At 47.5% G+C, this 27,374-nt stretch overlaps 1 protein-coding gene and 2 pseudogenes across 1 annotated transcript; 2 read left to right on the top strand and 1 right to left on the bottom strand.

Annotated features, from left to right (window-relative positions):
• Window positions 1–5,874: 5,874 nt before the first annotated feature.
• LOC105827541 (tyrosine-protein phosphatase non-receptor type substrate 1-like) lies at window positions 5,875–16,498 on the top strand. Its single transcript, XM_012665734.1, is given in 7 exon segments — window positions 5,875–5,938; window positions 7,971–8,282; window positions 9,105–9,166; window positions 9,291–9,421; window positions 12,392–12,624; window positions 12,627–12,669; window positions 16,363–16,498. Coding segments are annotated over 7 exon segments (981 nt in total).
• Window positions 16,499–22,166: 5,668 nt separating this feature from the next.
• Window positions 22,167–23,179, top strand: LOC105827540 (annotated as a pseudogene).
• A 1,489-nt stretch (window positions 23,180–24,668) lies between these two features.
• LOC105827539 lies at window positions 24,669–25,879 on the bottom strand (annotated as a pseudogene).
• Between the last annotated feature and the right edge of the window lie 1,495 nt (window positions 25,880–27,374).

Genomic DNA, 27,374 nt, shown 5'->3' with positions numbered 1-27,374 from the left:
TAGGTCCTCTGCTAAGGTTGGGGAGTTGAGGAGGGTCGCCTCAGTTCACTGGGTGGTGGAATCAGGGAAGGCTTCCAGGGAGTGGCATTTTAGCCAAGACCTGAAGGACAGAAGCCTGTGGCCGAGTAGTCAGTCTCTCTCTCCCTGGTTTCCCTCCTCCCCAACCCCCCAACCCAGGCAGAATCACTGTCCCTGTCATCTTCCTGAGCCCGGCTGGTTCACTAGCTTAAATCAGTACTTCCCAAGTTTTAACTCATGAGAATGTTTTGTTTTGTTTAACTGCAGATTTCAGGACCTCTCTAGGAGTCTACATCTGGAGTGGGGCTGTGATCTGCATGTCAGTCCTGGCTAATATCTTCAGAAACCCTGGTCTATGTCAGAATTCCGAAATTTTGGCATCTACCCTTGACTATTTGTTCAGCTTCTGAAGGAGACAAGAAAAGGAAGTTGCGGCAGGAATGCCAAGGCTGTCTTTCTGTGGTTGCAGAGTCTGGAGAGGCAATGGGAGGGTGGTGCTGGCGACAGCAGGGACTGGGATGCCTCAGAGGGCTCGAGCGACCCGAGGGGCCTCCTACCCCCCACATCACGCCTGCTCCCTCCCCTCGCAGTGGAAGGCCATGGGCACGTGGCAGCGCCGGGCACATAATTAGCAGCACCCTTGTTCCAAAATTGCTAAGTGTCTCAAGAAGGTGATAGCAGAGCAGGAATTCCAGTGGGAGTCCCTCTGAGTGTGGGGCTCTGTGTGACGTGGGGATTGCACCCCCGGCAGGCTCTGTAGGCATCATGGTGAGTGGGGTGGGGACCAGGCTGAAACCCCAGGGTACAGGCAATGAAACCAGGCCGGTGAGTATTCAAGGGAGAAGGGTCCTTACAGCACCTGGCTCAATCCCCCTCCGTGTCTGGTTATGGAATTTGAGGCCCAGAGAGATGGTCCGAGCTCGCCCTGCAAACTGGTGGCAGAGTGAGATCAGAATCCGCCCTGAGACCCTCCCTCCGTCCCTCTCCATCTCTGTGCTTTCCCCAGGTGGTCTCATCGCATGCACTGTCTTTTCAAACTGTGCGTGTGCTCACCCCCAGCTCCCCTCCACCTATGTCTCCCCCAGCTCCAGCCTCCTGTGTCCCACCATCCCCAACAGCAGCAGCCTCTCGCCCCCTCTCCTCCCCTACCTTCCTCCAGTTCCCCTCCCTTCACACACACACACACACACACACACACACGCACACACACGGCCACCAGAGTGTGTTTCCAATCTGTGAATTGGATCCTGTCCCGCCCTGCTCTCAGCCCAAGGCACTGCATGCAGATCGCAATCCAACCTCCTCCCCACGGCCTCCGAGCTCAGCCCCGTGGTGGCTTCTCCGTGGCTGTCTGCCTTTCTCTCTGCTGCCACCACAGTGACCTTGCTGTGGCTCAGATGCACCCAGCTCATGTCTGCCTTGCATGCTCAGTCCCTCTCTCGGGGACACTCTTCCCCTGGACTCCCTCTGGCTCCCCATCCCTTCGGTTGGGTCTCAGCTCACAAGCCCCTCCCCAGAGAGGGCCTCCCGCGCACCCTGTGCGCAGTACACCCTGCCACTCTCTAGCCGCTGCCTTCTTCATTCTCCTCCACACCAGCGAACCCGGCCTGCAATTTCGCAGCATATTTGTTCCTTTACTTTCACCCTCTCCCGTCCCGCTCACGGCTCACTTGCTCAGTGCCTTGCATGGGGCCTGGCACATAACTGTCGCTCTATAAAAAATTGTTGTAGGAATGAATAAATCAGTAATCAAACAAATTCATTCAACAAACACATGTTCAGAGGCTGTTCAGTGTCAGGGGCTGTGCTAGGCACCGAGAACTCGGGCGTGGAGCAAGCGGACGAGGAAGGGTGCCTGCCCGCAGGGAGTTGGATCACCACCTTGGGGACAGATGGATCTGTGTTTGCAGGAGCCTCAGAGTGACCTGAGTGGCTGGTCTAGGCTGAGTCTGAGCCCCGGACAAGAAGATGGGGCGAGGGTGAAAGATCCATGGGTCCTTGCAGCAATGAGTTGAATTCCAGGGACCGTCAATGTCCCTTTTCTGAAGAGCTAGCGACTCTCTGTCCCTCTGTGGTCCCAAACCCATTAGGCCAGCACGGGGCCCATACTCATGAAGGGGCTCTTGGGGCCCAGCCCCCATAAGAGGTTGTGTTTACAGGCTGGGTGTGATTCGCTTCCCGCTGGTGCTAAAATCAGGAAGAAGGGGGTGCCCTCCGCTCGGAGGAAGCCGAGCCTTACCCACTGGGCACGTGGCCCAGCCTAGGCGAGCCCGGTGGGTACCTTGGAATTCCTCAGGCCACGCCTCGGGAAACCTCAACCTCCCCACTTCTCCTCGAGCCTTCCAGCCTCACAAGGTAGGCGGCCACAGCTCCCCGCCCCCTGCAGCCCTGGCATTGTCCATTTCCTCCTTCTGGGCAGAGGATGTGTTTGAAGCTGAAGGGCAGATACAGGAGCCCCAGAAGCCCATCTCCTCCAGGAAGCCATCTCTGCTTTCTCCCTGGGAGTGCCTCCTTTCCCTTAGCCCATAGCACATACCCTCCTCCTAGTTCATTTTTCCATGGATCCATCCATCTGCCCATGGAGCCATCCATCCGCCCATGCGCCGGTTTTTCTTGGGGTGCTTGTTCGGGGCCCGTTCTTTCTTCCGTTGTTGCCCAGGGCGTTGTTCGCGTCCTCCAGAGCTCATAGTCGAATAAGGGGAGGAGTCATTATGCAACTAATTGCAAATTGAAATTTTAACTACAACCTTGATAAATGCTACACAAAAGAAGTACCTGAGCCTACAGGACGCATTAGGGCAGGGAAGATTCCCTGAGGAAGGATGTTTCACCCAAGACCTCGCTGGCCACTATGGGAGCCAGTAGCCACATGTGACTACTGAGCACTTGACGTGCTGCTAGTGCCACTGAGGCACTGAATTTTTTATTTTACTTAATTGTAATTAGTCGAAGTTTAACTTTACAAACTAAAGCAGTGTACATTTTGATTTTGTTGTCTGTTAAATACGACTTTATTGTTTTGGTAGGACTACAATTTTACTTTGTAGAAAATTCAAAGATTTAAAGAAAAAAGAATGTCAAACATCACAATATGTTTACATTGTTTGCATGTTGAAATGCTAGGACTTTGGATATTAGATTAAATAAATATCGGTTAAAATGAATTTCATCTGTTCCTTTTTACTTTTTTAAAGTGGATACGAGAAGATCTAGAACCCCACATGTGGCTGCGGCTGTTTCTATGAGCCGAGAGACAAGGGCATGTGGGAGGCAACCAGGTACAGGAGGTGAGAAGGGTTTGGGGAGGGTCACATTCCCTAGGATGGAAACTCACATTTATTAAGCTCCCATTTTATGCTTAAAATTCCAGACTTTGTATGCACGAGACTCAGTCACTGGGTAGACACCACTCGTCTCCTGTTACAGATAAACGGGAGCTCAGAAAGTTCCAGTAACTCGACTGTGGTGGGTGTGATGGTTGAAACTGAACTTTGCAGGAGTGCCGGTTTGAACTGGTTTTCTTTCTTTCTTTTTTTTTTTTTTCAAATGGAGACAGAGTTTCGCTCTGTTACCCGGGCTAGAGTGCCGTGGCGTCAGCCTAGCTCACAGCAACCTCACACTCCTTGGCTCAGCCGATCCTCCTGCCTCAGCCTCCCCAGTAGCTGGGATTACAGGCGTGTGCCACCAAGCCCGGCTAATTTTTTCTATTTTTAGTAGAGATGGGGGTCTCGCTCTTGCTCAGGCTGGTCTCGAACTCCTGAGCTCAAGCAATCCTCCCGCCTCGGCCTCTCGGAGTGCTAGGATTACAGGCGTGAGCCACCGCTCCCAGTTTTATTTCTGAATGCTGCTTTCAACATGGCTCTGCCAAATTTCTCCTTCCTGCCCCCTCTGTTCTCTTAAGCACAGCCCATCATTTCTGGATACCCTGCAGAAAGGTTCTGCTCTATAATTACTGAACAAATGGATGACGATGGATGAATAATTTCATCAAACTTTATGACATAGCTATTCTGTGTCAGCTCCTGCTTAAGACTTTGTCCAAACCAGTCTGGTTGAAAATGTCAACATTATGTCTAGGTCAGCGCCTACTTCCTCCCCTCGCTTCAGCACGGCCCCCAACTCCCTGCTGAGGGATCTGGAAGGGGGAGAGGCGAAGCGTTCTTTCATTCCTCCTTCCTTCCCTGAATCGGGCCCCTTCTATCCTCTGGTGTGTTGGGGTCTGGGAGCGGAGACGGGGAAAGGTAAACCTCTTTCGCCCAACCGTGCTGTTCACTAGAGCTGGAATCTGGAGGCCAGCTGCCTCCTGGGGCACACGTGTGATCCCTCGGAGGGCCCTGCGTGCGTGCGTGCGTGCATGTGTGTGCACGTGCACGCGTGTGCTGTGGGGCGTCTCTCACGCACGATCTGACCCAGGCTCACGGCTCCCACGCTGCAGCCTCTTGCTCCTGGGCCCCCCGGCCAGCAGCCAGCCCTCTTGAGTGGGCCACAGACAGGAGGCTCTAAGCTTGGCCACCCTCCTCAGTGGGGGCCCCTCCAAGGACCTCGCCCCCTTGCCACTCCGCATGGAGGAAGCCCAGGCCGCTGTCCTGCCGCCCCGCCTCTCTGCCCTGCTGGCTCTTCTCAGCTTCCTGCTCCCCTGCTCAGGGCGGCATCGAGGTGGATCAGCAAGTCCGCCGTTGCCTCAGGAGACACCCAGGACAAAGGGATCCAGCCTCCTCCTCCTGCAGGCACCCTGTCCTCTGGGGGGCACCTTCCTGGAGCACTTTGCTTGGCTGGGTGGCGGGGGGCAGTTTGTGAGGGAGGGAGGAGGTTCCCTAACAGTCTCCCCCAAGCTGACAGCTCCCCTCAGTTAGTCGAGTGTACAGAGCCCGGGGAGATGGGGTGTCTCTGGAGCAGATCGAGCTTGGCTGCTTCGTAATCAGTCCCAAGAACACACCTGGCCCTAAAGGTCCATGGAGACCCAGTCTGTGCCCAGCACTGTGCTGGTGGCCAGTAACAGCAGTGAACAAAAGGCAGCAATCTTCAAGGTGACTTGCCGTTTTCCAACGGGAAACAGATGAAAACAGTCAGTACCTATGTCTGGGCTAACCCCCGGGAAGCTGCGTTAAGCAGGGCACGGAAATGGGGAGACCAAGGACAGATCAAAGAAATGGGGAGACCAAAAGACAGACCTCTTTTCACGGGGTGGCTAGGGAAACTGCTGGCTGTGTTTCAGATTTATTTTTCCCCAACTGGTAGCCTACTAGACAATTCTGGGCGACAGGAAAAGCCTGTCTGACACTGTGTGAGCCTAGTTAAGCGGTGAGGCAGGGGTTGGGTTTCGAAGTCCTTTCTTCATTGTGTTTGGTCATCTGTGTTCCCCAGCCCTTCTGGGACCACCTCAGATCCATTCTGTACTTCCAGAAGCCACCTCTGGGTCTGGGACAGGGCAGACTCTCAGGGGTGTTTGTTCAGCGGGGAGGAGCCCCCAGGAGAGGGGACACCAGGACTCACCACATCAGAGGCCGGCTCTGGGGCTCAAAGCTCAAGGTGGGGCTCAGCCCCTTCCCCGACGGCTCATGGGGCATCAGAGACTGTCAGCGCCCAGCCAAAGGTGGCAGATGCCTCCCTGGCTGGAGACCTCAGGCCTGAAGGTTTGGGGTTTGGAAGGAGGCCTTGGCCACAGTGACCACTTCTCCACCTGTGGCTCAAACCTCTGCTCCAGGCCTGGTGGGGGCTGGGGAGGGCTGGGCAGCTGGGGAGTATAAGGGCCGCTCCAGGCTGTCGGGAAACCAGGCAGTGGCTCCTGGGTTCATGCAGAGCCTCATCCAGGGGTTGCTGCCCAGCACGGACCAGGGACACTGTGAGCCTCTCACCATGACCGCCACACCTGGGCAGGCCCTGGGCTCCCTCCTGCCCACTCTTCTTCTGGGACTCACAGGTGAGTCCCGAGTCCTGACCACGGAGACTCTCAGAGCAGGCAGAGAGGCCCTCAGGGATTACCGAACCCAGCCACCTTGTGTTCCAGGTGGGAGACTGAGGCAGAGAGGACCCGGCAGGGCTGTTCTCCTGCCTGCCAGGTGCTGTTGTGCATCTTTTCCTCAACACGGAACTCACGGGAAAAGGGAGATGGTGGCAGCTTGGGGGTCAGAGGAGGGTGTGACTCAAGAGTGAAGGGCTAGGGTAGGTCGGGGACAGAGAGGAGCCCGTCTCCCACCCAGCTTCCCTGCTGTCAGCGCTGGTCTGGGTGGCCACCAGTCCTGCGTCAGGTGTGAGGGCTGGAAAGACAGAGAGAGAAACCTGAGCGAAGGGGCCTCTGTGTCGCGGGAAGAGCCTCTGCTTGCTGACTCAGACAGACCTCCTGCCGCCCCCCGCCACCACTGACAGGCTGTGCAACCTCCGGCAAGTCACTAAACCTCACCGAGTCTGCTTCCTCTTCTGGAAACTGGGGACAATAGTCCTATTAATAGCATCCCACAGCTGGGATATGGATGAAAACGAGCCCACACACCTGAGCGTTTTATAAACCACAGGCTGCTGCATGCAGGGGGTGCGATGAGAACATAACATGAAAAGGGACCAGAGCTGTGTGCTAGGAGGACAGGCTGCCCTCTGTCACCTGTCACCTTGTGTTCTCCTTGCTGGTTTATTTGTCTTCCCCCCCACACACACTTAACCAGATGCTGCCCAAGGGAAGGGGTCCTGTCTGATTCATCTCTGGGACCCCAGCACCCAACTCACGACCCGGTGCAGAGCAGGGGCTCAGGGGATGCAGTGAGGACTTGGAGAGGTCCCTGCTCCAGATCTCTGTAGGGCTGTCCTTGGGAGGAGGGACAAGTCTCATTCCGTGGTTTTCCTGGGATAACTCTAGCGGGTAGATCCCAGGTTAGCAGCAGGAAGTATTTTGTCATACTCTAAGCTACACGAGGGTGAATGAAGCTGCCTTGGGTGAGAGAGCTCCCCGTCACTGGAGGTGAGCAAGCAGAGGATGCACACCCATGGAGGTGTTGAGGGGAGGAACCCGAGTAGGAGGCCAGCTATCCCCGCTGCAGTGACCTTTGACTTCACACTTGAATCATTGTAAACTTATGTCTAAAATGGAAATCCCGAGTCTTCACCATACCGTTCCTATCCCAGTTCAGTCCTTCTCCAGTTCTCCCCATCTCAGAAAGTAGGCCACCATCCTCCCCGCCGCTCTGGAGACAGACTCGGAATCATGTATCCATCATTCACTGTCCCTCATCCCTCATCCCCCATCCCGTCCATCACCAAGTCCGGTGGGCCATACCTTCCGCATGAGTCTCCAGCCCCTCCGCCTTCCTCACCACGCTGGTCCAGGCCACGGTCAGCTGGGCCTGGAGGTGAGTGCCAGCACCCCCGTGGGTCTCCCGCTACCATTCCTGCCACCCTCCTGCCCATTCTCCACAGAGCAACCCCAGTTATCTTCTAAAATATGTAAATCAGACCACCGTGCCCCTCTGTTTAAAGTCTCAACAGTGTCCCGTCACACTCAGAATAGAATCAAGATCGTTACCACGTCCCACAACGCTCTTCTCAACATAGACTTCTCTGTTATGACGTCGAAGTCCTACAGACCTCTCAGTTTCTCCTGCCCCAGGCCCTTCTCACCTGCTGTCCCTGCCATCTGGAACGTCCTTCCTCTGTTCCTTCCCTTGGCTGGCTGCTATTCATTCCTTGGTTTCAGCTCAAAATGTTATCTCCTCAAGGAATCCTTCTCCGACCACCCTTCTAGAATAAGTTCTCCCTGTATTGTCTATCTCTGCATTCTTTGGGTTTCCTAGAGGGCATTGAGCCCCAGTTATAACCACACTCATATTCGCTTGTTTACTTGTTATCGTGTGTCTGTATGTTCCCTGAGGTTGGAAGCAGACAGGGCACATAGTAGGTCCACAGGGCCTGACAGGTCGCTGGCGCTGCTCCCCACGTGCAGTCACGATCACTCTCTATCCCAGCTGGGCAGCCCTTCATCTCTCTGACGGGCCCGTCTCAGAGGACAACCCCTGGAGATTCGGTGCTTTTCAACTGCACTGCCGGCCCCTTCGGCTCCCAGGACTTCAATGTCACCTGGTTGAAGGACAGCTATGAACTTCCAGCCTCAGCTCAGCACCCGGTGACTGATGAGGAAGGCAATTACTCCATCACCAGCAAGGCATGGGTGACACTGGCCCAACGAGACGTCTCATCCAAGATCACCTGCAGCGTCGCCCACAGGACCCTGAAGGATCCCCTACAAGCGACCATGAATCTCTCCCACGTGCTCCGAGGTGAAAGGGCAGTGGCATGGGGTGGGGGCTGGCCCAGGCAGCATCAGCTTTCAGGCTTTTCGCCGAAAGCTCCTCTTCACAAACGAGGACCCAAATTCCTCATTGCCTCCCGATCACACGTGCAGTGATTGGAACGCAGGTTCCAGAAGCCCAGAGTCTGGGCTTCAGTCCAGCTGTGCCACTTTCACAAGCTGTCTGATCTTGCAAGTTATTTGACTATTCGGTGCCTCAGTTTGCTTGTAAAATGGGAAGGAAATTACGACCTGTGGGCTTAGGAGAAGATGGAATTTTGGGGCTTCCTGAGAAGATTAAATGAGTTATTCCTTATAAAGCACCTAGAACAGTGCCTGGCACACAGTAAGTAACTTTTGAGTGTTTGATCTTCTTGCGATGACCTGGCCCCAGCATCCCTTTCCGAACACCTTTTTCTATTAATATCATTGTTATCGTTTTTGGATTTTAAATGTTTATTATTCATTCAACAAATAAATGAATATCCATTGTTTGCCAGACACTGCTGTCCGTGCTGGGGATGCAGCAACAAGCAAAATAAAGTCCCTGTCCTCATGGGCATTGCATTTTAATAATTCTTAGGAAATATTTCAAACTACAGAGAAGTATACATGGGACACCTGTGTACCCCTACCCGTATTTAATGAATATTAACATTTAGCCGGATTTGCTTTACATGGAGCAAACAAGAAAAAATTATTTCTTTAAAAAGAGTGAGAGATCTTGAGGCTGGTCCCTGGGAGAGGGGGACACGGGGGCTGCAGGCAGGGGCTGATTTCGCCAGCTCTTACCTTCTGTCCCTCTGTCCAGTTACCCCCACCCTGAAGATCACCACCCAGGCCTCTGGGACGCACGTCCGCGTGCAAGAGAGAGTGAACCTCACTTGCCACGCCAGCCACTTCTATCCCGCCTCCCACCTGCGTCTCACCTGGATGGAGAACGGGCACACGATCCAGATCGTGAAATCCCCCCGGGTCACCGGAAACCCCGACGGGACATACGCTCTGGAGCACACGTGGCAGGCCGAGGCCACGCTGGAGGGGAGTGAGTTCGCCTGCTGGATCGTCCAGGATGAGGAGCCCCCTGTCAAGGCCAACATCACCCTGCGAGCTCACCCGCCCAGGCATGCGCAAGGTGGGTGCGGCCTCTGGCCCAGCCCTCTGGGCAGCAGGGCTGGAGAGGGTCGGGACTCAGGGCTCGGGCAGCGCTGGATGCAGGTAAGGAAGGGAGGTGCCCTCGCTCCCTCCCCCACACCCTCACCCGGAAGCAGCAGTGGGACTCCCCGTCCCCAATTCCATGAGCTCTTGATGTTGAACGTTCTCCGCCTGACACTTGACTGCAAGAAATGGCAGAGATTAAGGACGGCCGGGCACCGAAATCCCTTCTGGGAAGGCTATTAACCAAGACTGGTTCAGTTGGAAGTTTCTGGAAGTCAACTTTAAGGAGAGTCCGGAATTCTTGACTCAGCTGGGAAAGAGGGTTGATGCAGGTTCTCACATAGGATGGGTGCAGCTCCTCCTCTCTTTCCTCCTCTTTCTACTTCCCCTCCTCTTCCTCCCTGTCTCATCCGTGGCCTCAGATAATATTTCCACAAGGGGGCGCTGCCTGCTGGCAGTTCAGGCCCCGAGGGCGGCGCGCTGCTTTCCTTTGGTGCAGCTCGGACCAGTTTGGGGGAATGCATCGCTGGCCCCGGGGGGGATAGGTGTGGGGTGGACAGTGGAGGGTGTATTACGACTGGACAGGCCCGGGTGAGCCGGGGGTAAGCCAGGTATCCAGAGCCACGTGGAGCGGGGAAGGACAGCTCCCCTGGGAAGCGTGGCTGTGTGCGTCTGTGCATGTGTATCCCAGCGGGGGCCACCACTCGAGAGGGGCGGGCCAGGCAAAACCAGCCCAGCTTCCCGACAGGGCCCTCCATCCTGCCTTCTATCTCTCCCCGACAGGACTGGCCTTTATTTGGCTGCTGTAAGAGCCCTCGGGGGAATGATCCCACTCGGCTTTACATTTCTCCGTGCTCTTTTTTGTTGTCCAGCAGAAATAAGAAAAACGTTCACCCAGCAGGATACACAGGTCTGGGTGAAAAACTCCAGTCGGGCCCCGTCTGATCAGAAGAAGCAAGTGCGGTATTTCTTTATTGACTCAAGCTGAGTTTTTTCCTCTTATTTTTCTCCTGCATACAGCGTATCTGGCCCACAGCTGCAAGATTAACCCCCTGGGAGCCTCCCTTCCAGTCTTGCGCTTCCCTGTACAGCTTCGTGGTGCCCTGTGGTCCGCAGGGGGAAGGGCGGCCCCTCCTTTTCTGGCATTCAGGCCCCTTTCTATTGGGTGTTAACATACCCTCGAAGCTGTCCCTCCCCAACCCGGCCCATGACAGCCTTCATCGGCACCCCTGCCCCCATGCCTCTGTTCCTACTGGCTGCCACCCACAGAGCACCCACTGTGCACACAGGTTATCTGATCCTATGGCAGAGCCCAGAGAGCTAGCACAGGGATCAAGGTCTCAGACGTTTCAAATAGCAGAGCTGGGACTAGAACACAGGGCTATCTGTTCACAAATTCAATGAGTTTTTCTATATTTTTCTCTCCTGTCCTGCCTGAGAATACAAACCTTAGTGTTATCTCAAGTCTTTTCTCAAATATCAATCTTACGTGTTCTATTGCTGATACATGTTTCTTCCTGAACTGTGTGGGCATATCTGTCTATACCATTCAATTCTCACAATCGGTACTTCAACTATAGGGCCTCCGGAAAGCCCAGGGCGTGGGGTTTTATCCCATTGACACCTTCCTCTGTGACTAGAATCTCACAGCCTTAGAGCGGGGACTGCCTCTTCTGTTTGGAGGTGGCCAAACTTTGGAGTCAAACGGATCAAGATCCCATGGCAGGGCTGTCACTGCCCAGCCGTGTGATGACAGGCAAAGCCATTCCCTTTCTGAGTGTCCTCATCTGTGCAATGACAATTGTTATACCCAACTCGAGAGGCCCTGGTGAGGATTCCTTTCCTTCACTCCTGCCTGGCATCTGGACAATGGGGCCACAGTAAGTGCCCTGCAATGACTGTTCGCAGTCCCCATAGTGCCTAGCCCAGAGTTGGGCAGAAAGTGGGACGATATTAAAGACCATTGATTCGTGCAGAGCCCACTGTGCAGAAGTAGAGGCGGGAGCTGTGATGTGACCAAAAGGCCCTTAATTTAGAGTCAGAACTCTTGGCTTGCAATGTCGGTTCTGTTTGCTGTGAGGCCCTTGGGTGAGTCACTAGCCCTCTCTGAGCCTTTTCTTTCTCTGTTAACATTAAAAATATGATTAATAACAATTCCTCAGATGATCACTGTGAGTATACGATGCTGATAGTTACCATTTATAGAGTGCTTTCTATGTGCCACATACTCTACACTAGTTAGTTTACTTAATTTCTTAACTGAGCATTAAGAATCATCCTCATTACACAGGTGAGGAAACCGAGGCTTAGAGAGTTGAGTTGCTCGGGCTCCAGGGGAGGAGTTGGGAATGCAAACTTGGGTTGAGCAGGACTCCAAGACCCAGGTGTGAACTTCTCTCCGAGACCTGGCCTCTGAGCAGTGAGGTGCTCTTCCCTCTCCAGGGCCTGAGGGTGGGGTCGAGGGGTGGTCAGGGGCACAGACCCTAGGGCCAGGCTGCCTGGCTAAGAAGCCCAGCTCTGCCAGTGACCAGCTGTGGACCTTAGACGAGTTACCTAGCTGGTCTGAGCCTCAGTTTGCTTATCTGTGAAATGGGGATAGCGACAGCTCCTAGGGGTGCTGGGAAAACTCAGTGAGTTAGGGAAGAGCCCGGAAACAGGGTAAATGTGATGTGGGTGTTTGATTTTTGCTGTGTGATGTTAGCAAGCGTCAGCCTCCTTACAAACTGCTGTGGTCCCTGTAGTTTCATTGTCCGGCCTCTGAGATCAGCTTCAGAAGTTAGCTCCTATCAGAAAGTAACCTTTCAACCCTATGGAAAAGCAATGGGGCTCTTGATGCAGACGCTGAGGGTTTGTTCACGCTGGGATTCGGGCACGACTGTGCCCTCTTATGGGAGGGTCTCTCCTTGCAGGCAGGCGCGCCCACTCTTACAACTTGCAAAGCCCCCTGCAGCGATCTGAGCCCGGCACAAGCATTCGACTGACCTACACGATTTCTGGGTTCTCCACACGTCACGTGACTGTGACCTGGTTTAAAAACAAACACAAGCTCCCCAAGTCCCAGACCAGCGTCCGCCATAGTGGACACACCTACAATGTAACGAGTAGTGTGTTGGTCCCGCTGAAGAATGAGGATGTGTTCTCCTACGTTGTGTGCCACGTCGAGCACAATTCGACACTGTTTTTCCAGAAAACCATCAGCCTGGACCAGTACCTCCGCGGTAAGATTTTTCTCTTTGCTTGGCCGCATTAGTGCAGGGTTGGACTGTGGACTTCTCAGAGCCTCAGTTTCCTCGTTGAAAAACGGCACATCTCTCATTTGGCTGTGGCAAGGAGTCAATGAAATACTACCTGTAAACACAGGCGTTGTTACCTTAACACAGTGCTTTGCTCGTACTAATCACCCAGAACTGGCAATTGTTGTTAATTATTGTTATTGTTATTATTCACATTACTTCTCAGAACTCACTTCTCTTGTCTGGAGACAGAATATTTATCTTCTGGGAACTTAATTTTATTATAATTATTTTATCTAAAGAAGATTTGTAGGACTTTAAGAACTTCTAAATTTTAGGGACTATGATGTCTTTAAATTATTATTTATACCTGGGTATGAACCTAACTTTTCTATTGATTTTCCTGGATTGCACCAATGCTTGGTAGACCTGTGAATTCAGTGAAGTCACAGGGTATTGTGCCCAGAAGGAATCTTAATAATCATCCCATTGGAATGATGACTAAAGCTCAGAGAAGGCAACTGAGTGGTCTAAGGCTGCATAGCAGTAAAATTAATTCCTTAAATGTGCATTGGACTTTCAAATCTACAAAATGGATCTTACAAAATCTATTTGTTTTCTTAACTGAAAAATAGGAGAATAAGTGTGCTATTATCATGGAAGTAAACACATCCTTTTATATTGATGTTAGTGTCTTGAATGAGCATGGCGGACAGGCAGTAGAGCACATTTTTGTGGGTTCACTTATTTAACAACTTCCTCACTCTTATTTGACAACTTCCCTGTACTGTTTGTCCCATTCATGGCTTACATAAGGAAACTGAGGTTCAAAGAAGCTGCCCAAAGTTGCAAAGCTGGCTAATGAGAGACCTTAGCATGAACTCCAGCTTTCAACTCTGCTCTATCTCCCAGCTGTGGGACCCCTTGCAAGTTGCTTATGTTCTCTTGTCTTCAGTATCTTTGGCTATAAAATAGGAAAACAATAGGTCAGGGGGTCCTCCTTATCTGAAGATTTATTAGGTTATGCCCTGGAGCTAGGACAATTGTGTAGAGAAGCAAAAGTAATAGAAAGTAGAAATACTCCCAGGTTAATTCATTGCTTATAAAATTAGCTCCCACTGAAAACCTCTCCCTACTCAACACTTCATGTATCGTGGATTGTGTCTCCTGTCATAGAAATGTCCTTGTGGGTGTCTTTATTTGGGTTCCCCTGAAAGCAGAGCCTGGAACCAGGACGTGGGGGCAGGTGGTCGGGAGGCGATACTGAGAGGTTGGGGTGGTGGAGCAGGGAGAAAGAGACAGGGAAGGGGGGACAACAAAGATAGGGTGAGTTATTAAGCTGGGGACCCTCTGAGTAACTGTGTAGACTGTGTCTCAGAATTGTCCCATGACAGAGGGGAGGCTTGAATGTGCATGCATGGACCAGGTGGCATTTCACGGCTCTAGCGAAATCCGAGGCAGAGAGGTGGGAAGGTGTTTTGGGAACTCAAGGTGGGACTCAGCGTGAGAGGAACTGTCCAGCACCGCTTGCCTGAGATCAGGTGGCGGGGGTGGTGTGGAGTCCAGAAATCCTCTGCTAAAGGAGGTGGGTCTTGCCTTGATTGAAGCGTGGCAAACATCAGACCGTACCATGAAAATCGAATTCACATCCATTGCAAAGTGCAATTGGAGATCTTGCAAAAGTTGTAGTTCAAGAAGTTGATGCAAATGATATTGGGGAATTGCTGGCATCCCAGGCAAAGCCTTTGCGCAGTTAACAAGGGAAGAGAAGGAAAAATCTGTGATGATGACACTGTGGACGCTTCAGAAGAGGACACTTTGATGAAAAGAGGCCCCTGTGAAAATTGCTAAAACACTCAAATAATTTCAAATACATTTTCCAAATTACCTTTAAATGATTGGGCTGGTAGTGTGAAATTTTAAATGAAAGATTTGTTGGTACTATAGTGTTAGTTTTGGGGAAAAAATTATGCCAGCTTCCTTCCACTCCTAATACTTGTTCCTTCTAAGAGTTGGTGCACAGTTGCAACAATATTCTGTATTTACATAAAAATATAAATTAAATAAAATTGTTTTTATAATTTAAATGCTTTTCAAGATGAAGTTTCATCCAATTCTTTTTTGACAATTTCTATGAAATTGGGGCCTGATTTTGTATGGGTCCCTTCTAAGTGGTGCTTTTTTTCTCCCCAATACCAAACCGCTTTCAGTGTTGACGGTATTTGGTTTTGTGAGAACTAAATAAGAAAACATGTGTGCACACATTGCCTCCAACACCGCCATTCAGTGCACGGAGGCAGTTGTCATCAGCTGTGCCCAGGCCTCTGTCCTCCTGACACTGCCCCAAACACCATACAGCTGGGAGAGCTCCCTGGTGGCTGGAATGGGCCATTTGAGCCTGTCATCCTTTTTTTGGTCTTTGCCACTCTTTAGGGCCCATGGCACTTGCTTGGTGGCATCTTACCCTAGCCTGTCCTCCATGGGCACTGCCATAGTTACCAGGCCTTCAGCATCCTGGGTGCCCTCTTCTCAGGTCTTGCTCTTTGCTTGGTGAGACCCCTGTGCCGTGCCTGTGTGCTGAGAAGGAAAGACTGAGCACAGGAAGAAAGTTCTGAGACAGTGCCTCGCCTTGGCTGTCCAACCCATTAGCAGCATCATTTGTAGAATTTTACAAGTCTGGCTGGGTTGAGGATGAGAAAAGAATATTTTGGGGTCAGATGCTCATAGCCCCTTCAAATTGCACTAAGTAAGGAGTTACTCTCTGTACCCTAGACCGAGAGCTGAAATCCGTCTTAACTAGACTTATAGAACTGATCTGATCCTAGAGGATTTCATAATTTCTGGAAACAGAGGGAAAGTGACTTGCACAAGTTCTTGCAGTCGGCTATGGTGTCAGTGCAGGGACCAGAATCCAGATCCCCCAGCCCTTAGTTTAGTGTTAGAGCTGTACCATATTGTGTGTTCATATGAAATCTACTGAAATATTTAATGTTCCATAAGATTGCAAATTTCTCCAATTTTCCCCACTGTGGATGCATTCTACTGCATAGTTGAAAATCTGGTTGAAAAAATTCTAGAAGTCAATAGATCATAATTTCAGAAGCCTAGAATCATAAATGCTTATAGCTTTATAGTCCAGGTGTCAGAATAGCAGAAACGTAAAACATACTATTTCTGGCATAATCCAAGCTTTGCCACTTGTGACCTTGGGCAAGCTACTTAACCTCTCTAAACTGAAGTTCCTTCCTATGTAAAATCTCAGTATCATGGATGCCAAGACTTAGAGTCTATGAATCTTCAAATCTCAGAATTATCTAGTCATAGAGTGGGTCAAATGATTTGTGGCTCCTTCGATGGAATTCATACGTCATCTTTTTATCTTTAATGGCAAAGGTGAAAAAGAAAAGAAAGATTAGGATGGCTTTCATCAATCCCGTTCATTTTTCCATCCATCCATCCATCCATCCATCCATCCATCCTTCCATCCTTCCATCCAACCATGTATTTCATCCATTCGCACTCTCATTCAATCATGTATTTCCTATGCATGCATCTGTTGACCAATACCTAAATCTTCCCCTGTGGCAGGCCCTGGGCTAGGCTGTGAGCAGATGACCCCATCCTCAAGGAGCCCCTAGGTTCCCGCAGTAATTGCCTGTTTTCTCTGGGCTTTGCCAGTTCCCCCTGCAGTGACAGTGTCCCAGTCTTCCACCTCCTCTGGCTTGGTGCTGGCTACCTGCCACGTGCAGAGATTCTATCCACAGAGTGTGCAACTCACCTGGCTGGAAGACTGCCATATGCTCAAAGGAACTGAGCAACCCACATCCAAGAAGAATGACGATGGGTCCTACACCCTGGAAAGCTTGCTGCTGGTGAATGGGTCGATGCAGGGGGCTGAGCGGGTGCTCACCTGTATGGTGCAGCATGAGACGCAGCCTCCCATACGGGCCAGCCTCATACTCTCCACGGCAGCCCACACCACATACAAGTCCACTGGGAGCCCAGGTAGGTTCACCTCTTCTCCTGCGGCCACCTGGAGCCACCTCTGTATCCTAGTGGATTCCAGAAGGCACAGGGAGGAGAGGAAGCTTGATTGTTATTGGGATCTTGTCCAAGCTTGTGATTCGCTAAATAACCAGTATGGTTTCTGGCCAGTGGCTTCCTTTATATGTGGCCATCCTGAAAGGTTCTTTCATTTCTGGGGAAAAAATGTTCTCCTGGCTCAACCTCTTTGAAAATTCCCAAGAGAGAGTTCAGCTTAGTGTGCTCACTTCCTGGTGACTCGGTGGTGGCTGTCAGCAGGGGTTTCTTGTTGAAAGCCTTGTCTGTTTGAGTTGTATGGAAGTGAGTTTGCCTGTACATAAGGCTTGTTTGGACAGCCTTACCCTGGGCGCCGTGTGATGTTTGATACAGTGATAGAACAGGCTCGTCCACTTAATTCTTGCATAAGCACGTGACCTCTCTGTTTGCTCATCTGTAGATAGGGTCTAATAAATGTTCCTAATTCATAGTCTTTATGAGGATTAGACGAATTAACACATAAAAACTCTACATATATGTTTACAATAAATGTCAACTACTATTACTATTATTGGAATTCAGGTAACATTTTAAAATTTACTTTCCAGTAATTATAGTTGTGTCAACTTAGGCAACTGAGTCAATTATCCTCTCAGAGCCTCAGTTTACTCATCTATAAAATGGTGCTGAAGATACCAAACTCCTAAGATTGCAGCAAGATTATGGCAAATGGCCACAAGGATTTAGGGGGACATGGAGCTGACTGTATTCAGGTATGTACCTCCAAGCCTGGCACACTGGCTGGTGTATGTTAGGTATTCAAATCAGTGTTCCTTTAGCCAAATTCAAGGTGAGGCTCACAGGTCCAGGTAATCTCATCTCCAAGAGAGAGCTAAGTGTGGAGAAAAGACATAGGCTTGGAATCAGATAGAATTAGGTGCAGCTTGCAGGCTCTGGAATTGCCTGGCTACGTGACCTCAGAGAGGGCATTTAAACCCACAGAGCCCCATTTGATGGCCCCTTCTGCTCCTTGGCATTTAGGTCCAGAGACGCCTGCCCTTATCTTTGTGGCTTTCCTCCTGGGCCTCAAGGTGCTGCTGGTGATAAGTTTCACAGTCACCTACATCTACAGGAAGTAGAACCTGTGACAGGTGAGTTTGGGGTGGGCTTTAGTCCTTAGGGAGGGAGGTCAGGACCACGGTCATGGCTGGAAAGAAGAGTCCAGGGAAAGCCCATAAAGTCACATGGTGCCCCCAGGGGTGATCCAGCCTCAGGAGAAGGTTGTGAACACTCTTATTTCCTCCAAATGACTGTTGGAATTCTCAGAGGCTTCTAACTCTGTGTATTGCGTAGTGCCCTGGAGGTGGAAGGTTTTCAAATTACGTTCCTTGGAGCCCTGAAGGTGGGGGTCCAAGGTGTGGGAGTGGGATGAAGGTCAAGACCTGAGCTCCAGAGTCCCCCCGGTAAATATATTTCCGTTTTCATATGATATATCTTTGCAATGAATGAGGAAGGTATTGCTAAAATCAACTAATAGAACCTGTCCAAGGGAGTTGGAGGTTCTGACTAGTGGCAAAGGTGAATGTGGGTACGGGAGAGAGTTCAGAACCCAGAAAGTGGTATTGGGGTGAAGCACGTAGGGGCTTCATTTCTGATCTGTGCCATGAACCCAGACCAAGCAGAATCTGCCACATACTAGGTGCTCGATAAATATTTGTGAACTTAATACATGAGCGAACAAACAAATGAATGAACGATCTTTCCCCTACGGCTCCTACGTGCCCTGTGACATTGCCTCCCGCTCTCTCCAAGGGGCTCCTCGCCAAAGGGCTCAAGTAGGGAGAAGAAGCTGCAAAGACCTGTAGGTCACTCGAGACCCCTGCCCTTCACTCTGTCACTGCCACCCCATGGCAGACACACATCCTCCACACACCCTCCTCACGTTCCTTCCCTCAGAGCTTCGGAACTGAGTCAGGGATGGAGTTTGGTTACGCAGGACGCAAGGATGTCTCTCTCGACCCTGATGTACAGAGCTGCAAATTGGCCCTGACTCCACCCAAGAGAGAATCAAACGGGTCAAGAAAAGAAGTTTCCATCCTGCCCCTTATCATGAATAGTCCTCAATTTTCAGAGCAGTTTTTACCTTATTCAGGGCTTTTGCAAGCATTATTTCATTTTAACACATACATTTTGAAATCACCAGCAAGTTGAATAAACATTTTTCTCTTCTGAAATATGTTGAAAATAATATTAAAAAATCCACGGACCTACCCTCCTATCTTTGCAAAATAGTAACATTTTGCTATTATGTTCTTCAGGTCATTTTAAGAAACACTGTCCTGAATTAGGTGTTTACTGGTCTCAAGCATGAATTTATCATTCTCAAGCATGATTTTATACTTTTACAACATATGTATAAATCCTTAAGCAATATACAGTACTTCTGTATGTACTTTGCATGTTTGGAACTTTATGTAAATGCTATGATACTGCACAGAGCACTCTGCAACTTTATTTTTTATGCTTAGCACAGTTTGTGGGATTTATCCATGTTGATATATGGAGCTTCATTTTATTAATTTTCCTCTGCTCTGTGGTCTTCTCCTGTGAGAATACATCACAGTTCTTCTCATGAGTGATACCGAAGCTTTTGTTCAGTGGTTTAGTACAACTTTGCAACAAGCGTTTTTATATTTGTTTCCTTGGGCACATGCATGTAGGAGAGTCCCTCTTGTTCCTCTAGTGTGGTCCACAAAGTTGCAGTGTTGGTATTATTTCAGAGATTTTGTTATACAAAAAAAAAATTTCAATTTTGGGTCAAGTTTTGACTTTTCCATTTATGTTTTTAATCTAGCTATACTCTTCTGGGGTGTGTGTATGTGTGTGTGTGTGTGTGTGTGTGTGTGTGTGTGTGTGTGTATTATGGGTGGTAGGAATCTTAGCTTTTTTCTACAAGGATAAATTATTCAGCACTCCCTGATAAGCAACGCCACCTTTGCCGTATTTCAACTGTCTATAAATCTGTGGTTCTTTTGATGAGCTCTTTGTTGCATTGATCTACTTGTCTATCTCTCTGTCAATACAGGCATACTTCCTTTTATTGCCCTTCACTATATTGCACTCCACAAATACTGCGTTTTTTACAAATTGAAGGTTCGTGGCAACAAACAGCATCTATTGGCACCATTTTCCAACAGTATGTGCTCATTCTGTGTCTCTGTACCACAAAATGTGGTAATTCTCACAGTATTTTAAACTTACTCATTATTACTATACCTGTTATGGTGATCAGTGATCTTTGGTGTTACTATTGTAATTGTGTTGGGGCACCACAGACTGTCCCCTATAAAATGGTGAGCTTAGTAAATGGCCATTCCCCCATCTCTCTCCCTTTCCTCGGACTTCCCTATTCCCTGAGACCAACAATATTGGAAATTAAGTCAATTAATAGCCCTACAATGGCCTGTTCAAGTGAAATGAAGAATCAGACATCCCTCATTTTAAATCAAAAGCTAGACATGATAAAGCTTTGTGAAGAAGGCATGTTGAAAGCCAAGACAAGCCAAAAGCTGGGTCTCTTATACCAAACAGCCAAGTTGTGAATGTAAAGGAAAAGTTCTTCAAGGAAATTGAAAGCACTACTCCAAGGAACACATGAATGACAAGACAGCAAAAATAGCCTTATTGTTGACATGGAGAAAGTTTTAGTGGTCTGGATAGTAGATCAAACCAGCTACAACATTCCCCTACAATATCTCTGAGGCATTCCTCTACTGCACTGTTTAGTTAAAATAGCTTTACTATAAGTTTTGATACCTCTTTTGGGCCACTTATCCCACCTCTTCTTGTTCAAAATTGTCATGGCTATTCTTGGCCCAAATGCATTTTAGAATCATTTTGTCAAGTTTCATGAGAAGCCCTCTTAGACGTTATTACTTGATTGCATTAAATTCATATATTAATTTGGGCAAGTTGACAACTTTCCAATACTGTCTTCCCATTCATGGGCGTGGTATACCTCTGATTATTTAGGTTTTCTTTTATGACTTTCAATTTGCAATTTTATTGTTTTTCCCCCATAATGGTCTTATGCATCCTCAGTTAGAGCTGCCTTTAATATTTCCTAGTTTATGGAATCTTTAAAAATTAAATCAGAGAGTGGAGGTCACATAGCCAAAAGTTTTAAAAAATTCAACATTTTGTGTGGAGTCATAGTTAAAAACCAATGACAATGTAATATTTAATGAGTGTTTTACTTTCAAAGTGTTCTGATTTGTACAGTAAATTATATATGCTCACTCTTTATACTTAAAAAAATTAAAGCAGAGAAAGCTCCAGGAGGACCTAGCAGCCAAGAGAGACCCGAAGAGCCCAAACACCAAGCCTTATCTAAAAACCAAGAGTAACTGCTTGAATCTACCATCTTCTAAATCTACCCAAAAAGAATGTTACCAACCATGCCATTTTGCCTGTCAAAGCTACAAGGCTCATCAGCATTAAACTCCAACCCAGACCAGCCAATATTACAGAATCCCAGAAGCCAAAGTTGGAGCCACCAAAGCTGAGCAAAAGGCTAATTTTAAGATGTGTTCCTTCTAACCCAAACTATAAGCCTCCTAGCAATCATCAGTAGCAGCATGAGCTGGATCATCTGCTATAGGAGAAGTGCCAGGAAAACCCATGGGGTCACTCGATGTATAGGATTTGCAAACCATAAAGCAGCAGGTAACAGATCAAGGACATTGCTCTGTGGGCAATACCCATGTTGAAAATGAATCTTTGGGTAGCTTTCTAAGAGATAAACAAAGAGGACTTGCCTTAAACCTTATTGGACTCTAAGAGGAAGCTAGATTCTGGTACATACAAATGCCAAAGAATTATTCATAATTGAATCAAGAGCAGTTCGATTCCTAAACGAGCCTTAGGCAAAAGTTCAGTGAATGGTGCTGTTCTGAAACAGAGAGTTAATACAATTTGTTGGAGAAACACGAGTCAGGCTTCTACCAGTAAAATCACGGGAACTCTCTAGAGCAGATCTTGCAAGACCAGGAGAAAAATCACCAAGGACAGTTCCCTCTCACTTTGTTCAGACCCTTAGTAGGACTCAAGCATCAATCAATCAATCAATCAATAAAACAGAGGTCGAGAATATAAAGGTTTCAGGGTTAAATATGAAAGAACACATGTAAGTTACAGTCATACCCTCCTACTGAACAGAAAGTAAAACATACCAAACCAAGGACACACCTGGATTTGCCTCAGGGAGGATGTAACCACAGACATCTAAATATTAAGCAAGATCAGCGGTCCACTCAACCTTGTTTTAGACCTTAATAATCAAGTGTATTGCAAAAATCAGAAGCCATAAGCTTTTTCATCAAGCCTAGTTTGACAGTTGGCAGCTTTAATTCAGTTGTTCCAAGCACCCCTAGCGTAAGATCAAATGGAACCAATGGGGATAAATGCCACCACAGCTTTCAACAAAATCACGGATATTAGACTCCAAGTTGAAAAAGGCTCTTTCCCAGAACCATTTTCTGAACAAGACAGCTCCCAAAACTCAAACTGGTGACACAATCAAAAATGGAAAAGGAGTCCCAAAAGGGTCCCAAACTAACCCAAATATTAAAAAGAAGACAATAGTAGAGGATCAAAGGGAACAACTGGAAGAACAGCAGGAATCTAGGGGGAAAATCTATAAATGGCTTCCTATGAGACTTAAAACAACAATAAAAAAATAATAAAGGAAATGAATATTTCATTCTGGGAGGGTATTAAAGAAGAGAAGAAAGCATAACTCGAACTGCCCAATAAGATTAACAACACCCTGACAGAATGTCTGCAGCTCATTGAAAGGGGCGTACTTTCTAATGAAATATTTACCATATTTCCCATTATTTCTGAGGCTGAAAAATTTGCTAAATTCTAGATTTACAAAGCAAAGCTGTCAGCAAGTAAAGGCACCTATGGTGTTATTGGGCTATATGAAAAGGCCATTAAAGAGGGTGCAACAGCAACACAAGTGTCGCCGGAAGTTGTTCTTAATATTTTGCAAGACCCAACAGAACAATGGAAGGCATTACTTTTAACTCTGTAGTTGTGGAAACTAACGTAACTTCTGCAAAAGAGCTGGCCAAGAAGATGGAATCTGGAGTCTGTCTTTCTCCAAAAAGGAGGGAACAGTTTACAACAACGCCCCAAATAACGAAGGCAGGACAGGATAATCATCTTGGCATCAAATTACAGATTGCCCTGATCCCTGGAATAAATGGAAGACATGAAGCTCATCGCTCCTGTGTGATGTTCAGTGGAAATCGAGCAAGCAGTGTTCCGCTACCCGGAAATGCTGCAGGAACGTGATTTCATAGTGGCTCCTCCCGACGAGCTATTAGGAGTGGAAGGAACAGAGTATTTTATATTTCATAAAAATGGAGCTTTGCCAATAACATTAGGGTTTCAAATCCTTGAATCATAATTTCTTGAAGATTTTTTTTTAATATATAGAAGGTGTTTCAGACTCTTCAAGAGACAAGAAATGCCCTTGTCCAGGTGACCTGGAAAAAAAATGGATAATGGAGAGCCATCATGGGTGCAGATTATGGACTCCCAGGATTTAGGGAGTAATTCACTGGGCTTACTCTCGAATTTTATATACTCAGGGGGAAGTCTTTGGTTTATGCGTTTAAGACTGTAGTTCACCACAGTTTTACAGCATACATAAATTTCAAACTAATGAATATTAACTTACCCCACAATTATGGTGAAAATTTGTACTTTACTGATCTGCTTTAATCCCAATGTAGTTATTCCTTATATCAGAGGGCTGATGTCTTTCTGCATCTGCCTCAGCCGAGAGGGCAAGACCTTGCAGGGTGGAAGATCTGGGCTGTGACACTGCCTTGCCAGGCCGGATGGGCCACCACAGACCACCTGGTCAAATCCACTCATTTTACGGATGAGCTTATACTAGCTTTGCCTTGGCTCAGAGATTGCAAATGACATTTCTGTGTGATCTTTGGCTCCTGTTGCCGTATCCCTGTGGATGAAGGCTAATTCTTGTCCTTTTTTGTGCCAGGTCTCTTCAAATGAAACACAGTCCTGAATCGGGGTGGTCATGTAGCTCTTTTGGTTTATGTCCAAACCTTATTTTGTATTTGTTATTCAGAAATGCTTCCAGTAAAAACAAAAGGGGCAGGGGAGAGGGGTAGGGAGGGGACACTTGCTTCTTCAATGCTTTGCTCTGTGAGGGGATAGCTGGCCTGAGAAGGCAATGTAAGCCCCGGAGACTACTATTAGGTTGCTATTCACTTCTCCTGAGCAACTGCTCTTGGAAAGGTAAAATCAGAATCATTATGTAAATATAATGTATAGAAAAATCTAGTAGATATATTTTAAATTTTAGCTTTCTATGTATTATCTTTTAAAAAACATTAAATTTTTTGTTCATTCCTGCTTTAAATAAAGAGTGGTGAGAGAAAACATTCTTTTTTTTCCCTTTAAAATTATTTTATTAAATCACAAATGTACAAAAGCTTCCTAACTCTACGCACGCACTCTAATTTTTTTTTAAAGGAAAAACATCAAGTCTTATTACACCATGATCCTGGCTAACAGCTTTTAAACACTTTGAGAAAAAAATCTTAAAAAAAGTTTCACATGTCAGTTGAAAACTTACAAATTTAACCTTACCAAGGAAGGAATGTTTCTATACTCTTACAAAGACCACTAGAAAGAAACAACAATTAAAAAGGTAAGAATCTGTTTCAAAAGCATTTTTTTCTTTATGATCCTTCCTCCAGAGTAAAGGGATGTTATGAAATAATCCAATCTAGTCACAAAGTGGCTCTGTGCATCTGCTCTGGTGTCTTCTGCCGTGTCACTGCATATGTATGCGTGACTGAGATAAGAGTTTCCTTTCCAGTGTTATTCCGATAACCTGAAGCTGCTCTGTCACCTCTGGGCTCTCACCCCCTCCTGCGTACACAGTGAAGCCCATGGCAGACAGGAAGAACCTTACATTGGCTCCCCCCACCGTAACCCCCACTTCCTCCATGGCCTTCTGGACCACAGTTCCCTCCACCATATGGTTCCTTCTACTATGTTCATTCTATCACCAAAGTTTCCACTCCTCCTTGTACCATAGTTAGAAGGTTGCTGGTTAGCATTTCCAAAATCATTGTAATTTCCACTTTCATAATCTCCTCCTCCATAGTTGTCATAACCTCCTCGGTAGCCCCACCCTGGCTGCCATATCCAGGTCCTTCACCAATGTATCCCCCTCTTCCTCCTCCATACCCAGGGCTACCTCCAAAATTGCCAGCTCCAAGTCCTCCCCCAGACCCATAACAGCCATCCCCAAATCCACACCCACTTCCATATCCACGAGATCCTCCTCTAAAGTTACTTCCTGGTCCTGATCCAAAATGTCCACCACCACCACGTGAATCCCCAAAACAGCCTCTCCCACTCCTAGAACGTTGAACGTCCTGCATTTCTTACCTAGATGAAGCCTTTCTTCCTTCTGCATTAGGACCACTCATGGTAGGTATTTCTGCAATACCGTTCTATCCTCAGGATCATGGTCATCAAAAGTAGCAAAGTCAAAGTTTCTTTTTTTGCCAGACCACCTATCAGTGCTTACCTCAATGGTACCAATTTTTCCATATTCCTCAAAGTAATCTCTAAGGGGATGTTCTTCAAACACCAACAAATGGCTTCTTCACAGTTACACGAGCCTCTCAAGCCACCGTTTTGGCTCAACCACTACCCTACAATCAATCAACTGATTTAGGCTTTGCAGCCATGGCAACACCACCCTCAGCCAAGGACCAGAACGTGACAAAACCAAGTCCACTTGAACTTTTGCTCGCAGGATCCCTCAAGACCACACGGTCTTTAAGTTTTCCCCGTTGCTCAAAGTTGTTGCTCAAACTTTCTTCTGTGATTTCAAAGCTTAAGCCACCCATAAAGAGTTCACCGAACTGTTCCTTTACTCTCTCCTTTGCGGACTCAGTCACTTCAGCCTGATTTCCCGCAGCCAAGTGAGGGGAGAGAGATCTCCATGGATTAACACAACCGGCCTCGTCCTGGGGCTGTAGTGAGAACTGTGGTGCCCGAGAAATGCCACCACTAGGAGAACCTCCGCCAGGACGCGCTGCTGCCACTTGGAAAACATTCTTGTCTTTCGTCCCCCTGTAGGGAGAAGTCCTTCACTGTTCAACACATTAGCTGTAGGATTTGTTTTTGTTTTTTTGTAGATGTTCTTTTTTTTTTCTTTTTAGTTGACACATAATAATTGTACATATTTGTAGGATACAGAGTGATATTTTGATACATGCACACAACGTGTAATGATTAAATCAGGTAATTAGAATATTCAGCACGTCAAACATTTATCATTTCTTTGTGTAGGGAACATTTAAAATCTGCTCTTCTAGCTTTTTAAAAATATACAATATAGTTAACCATTTCCACCCTCCAGAGCTGCAGAACATCAGAAGTCATTCTTCCTATCTAGCTGAAATTTATATCCATTAACCAACCTCTTTCTAGCCTCCCTTCCCCGCTACCCTTCCTACTCTCTAGTAACCACAATTCTACCCTCTACTTCCATGGGCTCAAATTTTTTTTCAACTCTCACATATGCATTAGAACATTTGGTATTTGTTTTTCTGTGCCTCACTTATTTCACTTACCATGATGTCCTCTAGGCTCATCCATGTTGCTGCAAATGACAGGATTTCATTTTTTTTTATATGAGTAGCTGAATAGTATTCTATTGTGTGTATATAGACCACATTTTCTTTATCCATTCATCTGCTGATGGACATTTAGGTTGATTCTATGTGTTGACTATTGTGAATGGTGCTGCAATAAATGTGAGGGTTTGGGTATCTCTTTGATACACTGATTTCCTTTCCTTTGGGTGAATACCCAATAATGGGATTGCTGGACTGTATGATCATATGATAGTTCTATTTTTGGGTTTTTCAGAGACTTCCATACTATTTTCTTTTTAGTTTTTCAGAGACAGGAACTCACTTTGTCACCCAGGCTGGAGCGGAGGTGCAATCATAGCTGACTGTAACCTTGAACTCCTGGGCTCAAGTGATCTTCCCACCTCAGCCTCTAGAGTAGCTGCGACTACAGGTGTGCATCACCACACCTAGCAAATTAAAAAAAAAATTGTAGAGACAGTGTCTGGCTATGTTGCCCAGCCTGGACTTGAACTCCTGGCCTCAAGGGATCCTCCTGCTTCAGCCTTCCAAAGTACTGGGATTCCAGCACACTCTCTTAGGTAATGTATTTCAAGTGTGACTGTCTATACACTATTTTGGTTCTTCTAAGTGAAGGAGTTGGGCATGAAATGCTATCAATCACCCATCTTGAAGCCCCTCCTGCAGTGTTTTTTTCTATATAATGTTCCTTTTTATCTCTGGTAACATTTTTTGTTCTGAAGTCTATTTTGTTTATATCATTATAGTTACTCCAGATTTCTTATAGTTGCTGTTGATATATCTTTTACTATCCTTTTACTTTTAATCTATTTGTATCTTCAAATCTAAGGTATGTCTCCCATAGACTGAACATAGTTGGATCTTATATTTTTTAGTCTAACTGCCTTGAGATTGAATTGTTTAATTCATGCACATTTAGTGCTATTTATACAG

Source organism: Propithecus coquereli, unplaced genomic scaffold (assembly GCF_000956105.1).
Source record: "Propithecus coquereli isolate 6110/MARCELLA unplaced genomic scaffold, Pcoq_1.0 Scaffold122, whole genome shotgun sequence".
NCBI classification, from domain to species: domain Eukaryota; kingdom Metazoa; phylum Chordata; class Mammalia; order Primates; family Indriidae; genus Propithecus; species Propithecus coquereli.
The sequence above is the reverse complement of the archived record's forward strand: the minus strand, read 5'-3'. Positions and strand labels throughout refer to the sequence as shown.